Raw genomic sequence first — 12,199 nt, 5'->3', positions numbered from 1 at the left:
GGCCGATGCAGTAGCCAGCATACCTTCGGGTTCAGTTGCTGATGTTGCCATCAGTGTTCATTTTCACTTGCGATCACAGTTGCGGGATTTTCCCCTTGGGAAAAAGCTTCCGCGAAACTCATTTGTCAAGCGTGCTTCATTTTATTTGTTGACAAGCAAAAGTACTCATCCCCAATGAGGGGAAATGTGATTGGGCATTTCAAGTCCCATCACCACAAACATCCTTCCTTCCCACTTCCTACTGACTTTCAAGGCTTTTTCTGGACCTGTTTATGAGATCGAAAGACCTGCTTGTTCTGACTGTCTCTTTGGGATTGGACTGATGGGATTGTCTTCGGGCATTATATCGAGCCAACTTGTGAGCTTTAATGGAAGCATCTGAGCAAGCCATTTGTTTATGTTAAGTGTTTTGGGCCCGTTCTTGCATTGTAATGGAATGTCGACGTGCCTGCATTTTTTTTTTGTATACCTTCTTGAGGCTCGTATGAGAGCTAAAATGTGCTCGTTGGAAAGGCATTTGTTCTTTAGAAGCAGAATTTTCATGATCTGAAGTCGTTATCTTTTCGGCGTGTTATTTTTTGAGCGCTCTCACATTTTTGTTCAGTTACCATCTCTGCCGAAGTCATGAAGCTGTCGGCACGGCAAGATTTTCCATGGCTAATAGTTTCTTCACGCGCGTTCAAACGGAATATGTAACCATTGCCGTATTTTTTTCAACCAATTAAATCGATAATTACCTTTCCAACGGGAGATAATCGGGTGATGGTAGAGGGTAGGGGCTGGCATTCAAAACCGCAAACAGACGTTTTTTGGAAGCGAAATACATTGACAATAAAAGATGATGATGTATTGTGTGGATGTACGAAGAAACATTCTGCTGGAACTCGTGTATATATATATATATATATATATATATATATATATATATATATATATATATATATATATATATATATATATATATATATATATATATATATATATCACATGACATGGACGGCAATCTTAGGCATTTGTGGCGCCACTTTAATTATTAATAAAGAGATGCAAAGTATTAAAGAATACTGGATTAAAAAAATACTTTTGTACATCAAGGCTCATGGAAGAGCAAGAACAAAGAAGAGACAATGACGTTCACGGCAGCAACGAAAGATTATCGATTATGGTCCACCCAATGAATTAATAAGAATGGAAAATGGGAACGGGTCAAAACATTAAGCAGGATTCCTTTGGTGTGCATCAGGTAAACTAAACTAACTCAAACTAAACGACACGCTGCTCCTGCGCATGCACCCATACCTAACCTGACCTTCAGGCATAAATGTGAAACACATAACCATACTGTGTATAAGCAGTAAGCACAGCCTCGATTGTTCCAAAAATAAAAATAAATTAAAACGTGGGTGGTGTATAGGCACAGAACGCTGGCTTGGTTGCTCGATGCCTCGAAAAAAAGAGCTCGGTAATATATGTCATGAAGCCAAAACACTAATATTACTTTTGTGCATATATAATACATCGTGTTTGTGTCGCTTGGATTAATTCCAATTCCAATGGGCCAAAAAAAGGGCTCGTCCTATAGGCCGGAAGGCTTGAAGCCTGGGGCCAAAACAAACTGTGTGCCTCAGAATGCCTGTGATGCAACATAACAGGCTGCAATCTTCCGACATTGGACGAGGCTTTTGGCGTTTTTTACACTGAAGAGAAAGGTTTCAGGAAACTCATGGCGATTGTGAATATAACACTTCTGTTCCGAGCAATTTTACCTCACGTACCACTGTGTATTATTGAATTATACTAGTACGTGCCCATAAAAATAAATAAAAAAATATTCAAACCGCAAGCAACAAACAACAACCACGCAGGCCGTTTCTTCGCTCTCGAGTGCCCGTACGCGCGTGGCCCGGAAGTTCGAATATTTTTCGCAGTTACGATTATTCGCAATTTAGTTTTAATACCCAATTATTCAATTAGCGCCAACGTATTTTACCATTTCGCAATTTCGTGGCAAGGAAAAACAAAAAGAGAAGAGAGAGAAAAAAAAATTTACTTCCTGGTTCGGAGCATACCAGCACTCTGATGTTACCGAAATTTATACACCGTCTAATATGAAAACGATCATAACTTGGGGCATTGTGTTTATCGATAAATGCGGATATGAAATCGAGAAATTATTAGAATACACGAAGTCATTATCCGGAAGTCCGTACGTTGGAACCCGTAATGGATCCGGAAGTTCGTACGTTGTAATCCGTAATGGCGAACGTGGCTGAGCTTCCCTTCCCCATCGGCCACGCCCACACAACAATGTGTCTTCTCATTGGTTTGGTAAATAAATGGCCATAACTTAGGAAGCACTTGTCCGATTAATATCAAACCTTGAAAAGGCACATCCTCAGGTCCCCAGCAATATACCTGGCAAGTTTCAATTAGATCGGACCAGCGGTTGTCGAGAAACAGTGGTCACAGACGCACGCACGCACGCACGCACGCACGCACGCACGCACGCACGCACACACACACACACACACACACACACACACACACACACACACACACACACACACACACACACACACACACACACACACTGCTGGAATTAGAGACTAGTGCATGCCCGTAGATGCGTGGCCGTACGTGCAAACCCTCCCCCCCCCCGCAAAAAAAACTCAGTGCCAGAAACAACAACCACACAAGCCGTTCCTTCGCTTTCACGTGCCTGTATGTGCGTGGCTGTACGTGCAAAAAAAAAAAAAAAAATATATATATATATATATATATATATATATATATATATATATATATATATATATATATATATACTTTAAAACCGCTTGCCAGAAACAACTACACAGGCCGTTCGTTCGCTCTCGCATGGCCGTATGTGCGTGTCCGTACGTGCGTGGCTGTACATACAAAAAAAAAAAATTCAAAAATAACTTTCAAACCGCGTGCCAGAAGCAACAACCACACAGGCCGTTCCTTCGCTCTCGCTTGCCCAGATGTGCGTGGCCGTATATGCAAAAAAAAAAAAAAACTTTCAAACAAATACACAGGCCATTCCTTCGCTCTCATAAACGGCGACTGGATTGGGGCATTGTGTTTATCTATAAATGCGGATAAGAAATTGAGAAATTATTAGAATACAGTAAGTCATCACTATCCAAAAGTAGTGCGTGACCGTACGGAATGTTCACATCATTCCACGAATTATCGCTTGCATTGAAGTAACAACTGCTGTGATACTTTCACATAGAGTTAATTAAAATCAAGTTTACCTCCCTGTCATTGCTTGCCATGACATTCGCTGCCATTTACCATTGGCACTCCTACCCCACGGTAACTAAGGCACCGATCGATCCCCATCGGAACCAGCACGGCACGTGACGTCATCGTCGGCCGGCCGTGCACCGGCCTACGCAGCCACGCCCACGCAGCAACGTGTCCTGTGATTGGTAACTTAATGGCGCATCGGCCACGCCTACGCAGCACGTGTCCTGCCATTGGTTGGTAAATAAATGGCCATAACTTGGGAATCACTTGTCCGATTGATATCAAATCTTGAAAAGGCACATCCTCAGGTCCCCAGCAATATAGCTGGCAAGTTTCAATTAGATCGGACCAGTGGTTGTCGGGAAACAGCGGGCATACACACACACACACACACACACACACACACACACACACACACACACACACACACACACACACACACACACACACACACACACACAGCTGGAATTATAGATAGATGAAATGAGGTCAATGAGATGACAAATGAAGGGGTTGAATGCAGACTGCAGAGCAATGAGTAAGGAAACCCGTCGTTGTGAATCGTTTTTACCACCAAATTGAGATGTATTTCGTTGGCAAGCATGTTGAGTGGAGCTGAATTCCTTAACACTTCCAAAGGCCACAGCGTTTTGACAATTGGAAACAAAAAAAAGTTGTGCACTTTTTTTGATAAATTCTTTTTGGAACAATTTTTCTTCAATAAATAAATAATAATAAAAATCATCTTCATGTACATTGTACACACCTTTATCTCGTTAGCACCTCTTCATAAACAACATCGCTGAGGAAATGGCGCTTCTTTGTTTCCTCGTCCAGGGCAAGAATACGGAGGCTTTTAATGGCCAATTATTCAATTCGCGCCAACGTATTTTGCCTTTTCGTAAGGAAAACACGAAGAGGAGAGGAGAGGAGAGAAAAAACCCGTAATTGCGAACGCGGCTGAGTTTCTCTTCACCATCGACCACGGCGACGCAGCAACGCTTCCTGTCATTGGTTGGTAAGTAAATGGCCATAACTTGGGAAGCACTTGTCTGATTAATATCAAACCTTGAAAAGGCACATCCTCAAGTCCCCAGCAATATATCTGGCAAGTTTCAATTAGATCGGACCAGCGGTTGTCGAGAAACAGCGGTCACACACACACACACACACACACACACACACACACACACACACACACACACACACACACACACACACACACACACACACACACACACACAATGCTGGAATTATAGACAGATGAGGTTTTCAGAAATTGTTTTTTTCAAAATTTTCTCAAATTTTACTTGAGATTTTGACATACTTATTTTGGCCATCAGTTCCGATCATAAAAATATTCAATGAAATTTTGAATATATATATATATATATATATATATATATATATATATATATATATATATATATATATATATATATATATATATATATATATGTATATGTAGATCTATATAGACACCTCGCACACTCCTCCAGCCGAGGAAGCTGCATAAAGCAACCCAAGAAGGTCTACACAAGGGAAGCGCTTTGCTGTTTCTAACCCTTCCCAGAGTTCCTCCAAAACTATAAAGACGTTCACACATAGTACACACATGAGAATCCCAATGCTACACACCCCCTCAGCTGCGAGACTGTTTTCATCGCTTATTGGCGATCATCAGCGATAGCATAGACAGCAATGCATACCAATGAAGCTCCCAAGAATGTACCATGTGCAAACGTCAACAGCAGTCAATCCATAAATAAAGAAAGGCCCATCCACATCTCTCATCTGTGAACAGAGAGAATAGCCAATCAGCTCGCACCTCATCAACTAAACCCAGGCGGCTTGGATTATATATATAAAAAAAAATATGTACAGTATACACTACCGGTCAAAAGTTTCAGAACACCCCCATTTTTCCAGTTTTTACTGAAATTTAAGCAGTTTAATGTTTCAATGTACTCTGAAATTAAAGCAGAGAACAAATAAACAATTGCAGATAAAAAGAAATCATGGAATCGTTTTGTTTAGGCCTAAGTCATATTTGCCACAGCGGCCGTGGGGTCTACAAAATCTACGGCCACTAGCAATTATAGGGCGGCCGCAGTATTTCCACGGTCACACAATGTAGCAGTCACATATGTTTATATTTTTAGGGGAGCCGCACGGCGTATTTATAAATTGTGGAGACCAAAAACATGGGGGTGCCGTACGGTCTTTGATTTGATGTCGCACGGTGACCTTACGGCGTTCCTGCGGCGGCCATAGAATTTTCAAGGCAGACGCAAGGTGCCCGCAAGGCGACCGCAGGGGGGCCCTAAGGCGAACGTGCGGCCAGAAGGACAGTAACGAGGGGGTTATTTTCTTTTTAACCAGTTCTTTTGTTTCGGCTTGTCGAATTGCTATGGCGAACGTAGAAATGAAAAAAGTTATAACTCCGCGCTATAATTCCACGGCGACCCCTACGGCCTGTAAAATATAGCCAAACGGCGTAGGGCCACCCTGAGGCCACCGCAGAAACTCTGCGGCCGCCGCACGTTTCTGTCAATTCAGAGGGCGTACGGCCGCCGTATCCTCGCCGTCGAGCAAAAGTGACTTAGGCCTAAACAAAATTTAATCTAAGTTTATGACTCATCAAAGCAGCCATCTTTTTGCAGATATAACAGCCAAACATGCTCGTGGCATTCTTTCCATAATGGAAATCAAATAGTTTGGAAAGTTCTTCCCAACATTGTTGCAGAAGTTCCCACAAATGTGTTGCACTTGTCGGTTGCTTTGCTTTCATCCTTCTGTCCAGTTCATCGCAACCCAAATCGATGGGGTTTAAGTCTGGAGACTGTGCTGGCCATTCTATGATTTGAAGCCTACCATCTTGTTATTTTCTTCTAAAGTAGTTATGACAGCCTGAAGGTATGTTTTAGGTCATTATCTTGCTGTAGGATGAACCCCTGACCAACTAGGCATAGACCAGAGGGTATTACATGGCGCTGAAAAAAGCTGTGGTAGCCCTTTTGGTTCAGGGTGCCAGTCACTCTGTGCAAGTCGCCGACTCTGGATCCAGCAAAAAGAGCCCCAGATCATCACGCTTCCTCCTCCATGTTTGACAGTTGTTGTCACACACTGAGGAACCATCCTTTCGCCTACTCGAAGGCGCACAAAAACCCTGGCGTGATGAAACGAAGATATCAAATTTTGATTTGTCGTTCCATAAGACCTTCTTCCAGTTTTCAGTAGTCCACTGGTGGTGCGTCATGGCCCAGGAAAGCCTCTTTTTCTTATTTTGCCATTTTAGCAACTGCTTTCTTACTGCCACTCCACCTGTCAAAACTGCAGTTCGAAGTCTTCGCTTCACAGTTGAAACTGAGACTTCCTTACTTCGACCTGTGTTAAGCTGTGCTTGAAGCTGCTGTCCTGTGAGCCGCCTTTCACGCAAGCTGTTGACTCTCAGAAACTTGTCTTCTGATTGTGTTGTGGCTTTGGGTCGATCAGACCTCTTCCTGTCAGAGTTTCCTCCAGTTTCCAAGTGCCTTTTGATGGTGTAGGAAACTGTACTCACTGACACCTTGGCCTCTTTGCAATTACTTTAAAGGAAAGACCTACACTTTTAAGGGTTATCATGATCTGTCTGTCTTCCTTTGTTAATTGTCTTTTTCTCGCCATTATGATAGCGATATACTACTTCCTGCAGTGGAATATTGTCCAAATAATGCTACAGAGGGTATAGCAGCACAGTCTGTTCCAACACTGGTTTTATACAGACAGAGGCTTTGTAACTAATCAACAAAAGTTTGGACACCTGTAGGAATTGTTTGCATCAACTTTCAAGACAATTTACTTCCATTGCTGCAGAACAGCTGCAGTTGCTAACCCACTACTTGTTCCCTGAAAAGGGCCTTTTTTAACAAGTCTGAGATTTACATTATTTTTCAGTTTTTGGTAACCTAAACTGTTTTTTTTTTTTTTTAACCTCTGGCAGTTTACCGATTGGCTTTGTACTATTTCGGGTTATTTGCGAGACTTGAATCGCTTAAATTTCAGTAAAAACTGGAAAAATGGGGATGTTCTAAAACTTTTGACCGGTTGTGTGTGTATGTATGTGTATATAAATGTAAAAAGGCCGCTTACTCAAACAAAACGATTCTTCCACGGCCGCTTTGTACTCCAACAAAACTTGATGAAAACAGTTTAAAGAATAAAAAAAAAATTAAAAAAAGTAAAATTCATGAATTGGTGTTCTCCATACACCCACAACAAAGAATTGTTGAAAATTTATGACAAAAGCTCAAATGGTAAAAATAAGAAAGAAACAACACCACAGCGATTAATAATAAATTAATTTGTCATCTTGTGCAGTGCTCAGGGCGAATAAGACCTAATTATAGTTCGTCTGACAGCCAATTATTAATTAGTGTGCTCCATGTTCTCATAAGCTGAACATTTGATGTCAAAAAGTCATAGATGAAAAAAACAAACTTTCACCCTGGACAGGAATGTACATGTACGTACACACACGCACACGCACACGCACACGCGCACGCGCACGCGCACACGCACACACACACACACACCCTGGGTGTGTTCCCTTGAAGTGCTTGCTTGAGTGCTTTGAATAAAGTGAGCTGCTTGCAAATGGAACACCTTTTCCTCCCGCGCCACGAGAAGCAAGATAATTAGTATGCAACCTGATATTACAATAATTGGAGAAGTGAAAAAACACGCTACTTTGTCGTATTTCATCAAATGAGTGACAAAACCATAAAATGGTATTATTTTTGGTTAATATGGATGCAAAAATTGCCAGCAGAACTGCTTAAAACAAGTGTACGCATACCGCCGACAGCTGGCCTTTATGGAGAGCCTCGGCTAAACATTGCCTATCAGGCACGTGGAAACACCAGCATGAATGGATGAACGAACAGACAAACTAAAAAACAAACTCTTGATGTAATGGAATTAAATAAATGGTTATCGCTCACTGCTCGCCATTCTCCTTCTCTTCAACCTGCGTGACATCATCAGCAGCAACTTCCTCTTCCGCAGAGCCGGCATCCACATCGTCAGCACGACTGCAGCGTCGCCTGGCGACTCGGCGAGGTTTAGCTGCTCGCTTTCCTGTTGTTTCGCTGACTGCTCGCTGTTCAGATTCACATTCAATGTCCAAGAGAACAGCTGGTAGGTCACGCACTGATCTTCGCCGACCCTGAAAATACAAATCACATTGTCAATCTATCTCAATATCTCAACATCTCTCTCTCCTGTTAAATCCCAACCAATTCAACTTTGCAACTCTCACACCTATTTCCCCTATTTCAAGCTCAGGCAAATAAAAATATATTTGTATTTTTTGATATATATATATATATATATATATATATATATATATATATATATATATATATATATATATATATATATATATATATAATTCTCCATGAGAAGAGTCAAAAATGAGATGATATCCACTGAGATGAGGGTGTGTGACACGAGAATGCACACAATTAAAATAAATAATAATTTAAAAAAGTTGGAGACAGACATTATAAAATGACAACGAAATTTTGCACAGGAGGAGGCCATTCGGCCCACCATGCCTGCGCCACACCAATACCAGATTTAATAAATCCATCAATACCCCTTCCAAGCCTGGTGTTGGCTTAGTGGTTAGGATGGTGGCTTGGGATCCCAGGGTCCTGAGTTCAAGCCCCGTTGGCTACTGAATTAACACCAGGGGGTTGACTCAGCCTGTCATCCTTCCGAGGTCGGCGAAATGAGTACCAGTGTACTGGTCCCGGTGTATGCCCCGGTTAGAATAGGTGTACCATATCCCTGTGTGTCGTAAGAGGCGACCAGGGTTGGCGTCAGGAAGGGCATCCGGCCATAAAACATTGCCTCAAGAAAAAGCCAAACCCCTGCACAGCAGGGAAAAATGGCTGTAAAAACGGTCATTTTAATACCCCTTCCCTTCGTGTGCAGCCTTTTGGCTGCTCCACTGGTACTCATTTCGCCGACCTCAGAAAGATGACAGGCCGAGCAAACCCCCTGGTGTTCATTCAGCGGTAAACGGGGCTTGAACGCAGGACCCGAGGATCCCAAGCCACAAACCCTAACTGCTAAGCCAACACCAGGCTAAGCCAACATTAAATCTGGACAAACAGCACGAACCCTTTTTGGCTTTTCTTCCTCTTTTTCAATGTCATTCCAGACAATCTTTGCTTCCTTGCTTTCACTGGTATCAGGTAACTCGGGATCTGAAAGCAGGGTGGGTTGTGCCACGTCGCTATCCTGCACGTTCAGCTTCGCAAAAACCTTGACCTCCGGTTCCTCTTCGAGCCACTTTGGTTCCTGAGATTTCCACATGCTCCAGCCTGAAGCTGAACCCTTTCCAGTCTGGGAGTCTTGCTTGCATCGATCCACAGGAATTGTGTCAAAGGAGATGCTGGCAGACCGACAGTAGTGTTCAAAAGCACACAAGTACCTACAAAGAGAAGGAAAAAGTATTGGAATCACAATTTTGCTTCATGACATCACAATAATTTAAATTAAAAAAATTGCACATATATATATATATATATATATATATATATATATATATATATATATATATATATATATATATATATATATATATATATATATATATATCTATATATATATATATATCCTCTTCTTCTTTCGGCTGCTCCCGTTAGGGGTCGCCACAGCGGATTATCCGTATGATCCGCATAGTGATTTGGCACATGTTTTACGCCGGATGCCCTTCCTGACGCAACCCTGGTCGCCTCTTACGACACAGGGATATGGTACACCTATTTTAACCGGGGTATACACCGGCCCAGTACACTGGTACTCATTTTGCCGACCTCGGAAGGATGACAGGCTGAGTCAACCCCCTGGTGTATTAATTCAGTGGCTCAACGGGGCTTGAACTCAGGACCTCTTGGATCCCAAGCCACTGCGCCAACACCAGGCATATATATATATATATATATATATATATATATATATATATATATATATATATATATATATATATATATATATATATATATATATATATATTTCTATATATATACACACATACATACATATACACACAAACTTCCATGCAACTCTCAATGAAGAACATAGTGACAGAGTGTAAAAGGAATCGTTTGAATGTGGGTGGCCACAGTTTAACAAAACGAGCAAATTAGAGGAAAACAGGAGAGGGGAGGAGAGGAGAGGAGACGGGAGGAGAGGAGAGGAGAGAAGAGGAGAGGAGAGGAGAGGAGAGGAGAGGAGAGGAGAGGGAGACAGAGACAGAGACAGAGACACAGGTAGAGATGGGAAGGGAAGGAATCACAATAACCTGCAAGTAAAACAAATAGGTCAAGTCAGAGTCATGGGAGTAGAAAGATCAGGGTAGGGATGGAGGATGACGAGTCTGAGTAAAACACTTGTTTGAAGCCGTGACGGTTAGAAGGGGGTTACACAAATGGGGGAAAATAGAGGAACAAAATAACAGGTAGGATGTTCATCAGGATTTTGGAGTTTGACCAGGAGGAAGTTACTGGAATAACGAATGCATGTTGGAGGAGCTGGGCAGGGTTGGAGAGCTGAGAAAGCAGAGAGAGCTAGATTGGAGGAGAGGTGGTTAAAAAAAAACAAAATAAACCACAACAGACACCAACAAACAACAACAAGAGAGTTCACAGAACATGACACCCCATGCAGTGTTTAAGTATATCGTTATGGTTTTGGAACCTTAACCCAGGGGAGATTATACATGGACACGTAGGTGATCCTTGGATCAGTTATTTCATTAGTCTTTGTATAGATAGTCTTTGGTTCCTTGTCAAAGGGCTGTTCAAGGAGGTGGGGGAGGAGGGGTGGGCATGCATTGGCAAGGGTATTCTCCTCATGTTATGTCTCCCCCTCCCCTCTCTGTTACTTTCAATCTTTCCTCCTTCCCCATCGGTCCATTCCCCCCTCCCCTCTGCCTTTCTCCATCCAGCAATTACCTCCCCTTCACCAAACATCCTTTCAACAATCCCTCCTTTTCCTCATCGGTCCGTTATGTTACCGACTGGGTCTGGGCACCAAAACTGAGGTAGAGGAGGGCGAGTCACATATCGAGCTCGCATATCTGGGACACCGGAGAGGACTCGCCTACTGGGTCTGGGCACCTTGGAGATGCGGCTGCGTGTCCCATTGTGCCACATCACCACTGCCCATCTTGCCCATCCATTTCCCTCCACATTCCCTTGCATATTTGGACTGTGAGAGGTGAGGGAAAACAGAAGAGACTGCTTTTCTTTTCTCCATACTTTACTTTTGCTTTATTTTCAAAGTATTCTTGTTTTATTCATCTCCCCAGAGTGAATGATGGCAAATTCTTTTGTGTAAGATTGAATAAGAATACGTGTTATGGTTAAATCTGCTCGTATGTGCCGTTTTGCTTTCTTGCTTTTAAATGAATGCTTGCTTATTATTTCCAATGTCTCAGTTTTCTTTTCCTTTATTGGTCTGACAGTGCACAAGCATAGTTAGACGGGAAGGTGTGCCCCAATAACTTGCTTTGTTAGCCAGCACACACTCACTGCAATGCTCAGCAGTAATCCGAGTGTGCGCTGAGGGCACGTGACCCAAAATGACCAGTCGCCCACAGGCAAGATATCGTGCGAAATAGTATAATCCTGCCCAGATTGGCCGTGCCAATTGGCGTTCGTGGTTGCCAAGCAACCTGCCCGTGTGCATAGTTATCTGTGCCCAGTGGTCTCAGGACCGGTCGTTCGAGAGGGACCCGCGTGCTTCCCCTCGTGGTGAGCCTTGAACCCTGGATCCATAACAATATACCTTAACGAGGTCATGTTTTCTGGGATTATCCCAAAATTAGGAAACAATATAGCAAATATGAGTAGAGCGATAGATGTCAACCAAT

The 12,199-nt window shown here is 42.6% G+C and overlaps 1 protein-coding gene across 12 annotated transcripts in view; it reads right to left on the bottom strand.

Annotated features, from left to right (window-relative positions):
• The window catches only part of ARID4A (AT-rich interaction domain 4A), a 126,835-nt gene that overhangs the window by 34,163 nt on the left and 80,473 nt on the right, over positions 1-12,199 (bottom strand). For all 12 annotated transcript variants that reach the window (XM_085887202.1, XM_085887206.1, XM_085887209.1 and 9 more), the window contains 2 exons: positions 9,442-9,754; positions 8,256-8,479 (listed from right to left, as the gene is read on the bottom strand). In XM_085887202.1, the coding sequence (XP_085743328.1) occupies positions 8,256-8,479; positions 9,442-9,754 (537 nt within the window). The remainder of the gene's footprint in view (positions 1-8,255; positions 8,480-9,441; positions 9,755-12,199) is intronic.

Source organism: Eptatretus burgeri, chromosome 7, assembly GCF_056783735.1.
Source record: "Eptatretus burgeri isolate ZD-2024b chromosome 7, Ebu_testis_v1, whole genome shotgun sequence".
Classification (NCBI taxonomy): Eukaryota; Metazoa; Chordata; class Myxini; order Myxiniformes; family Myxinidae; genus Eptatretus; species Eptatretus burgeri.
The sequence above is the reverse complement of the archived record's forward strand: the minus strand, read 5'-3'. Positions and strand labels throughout refer to the sequence as shown.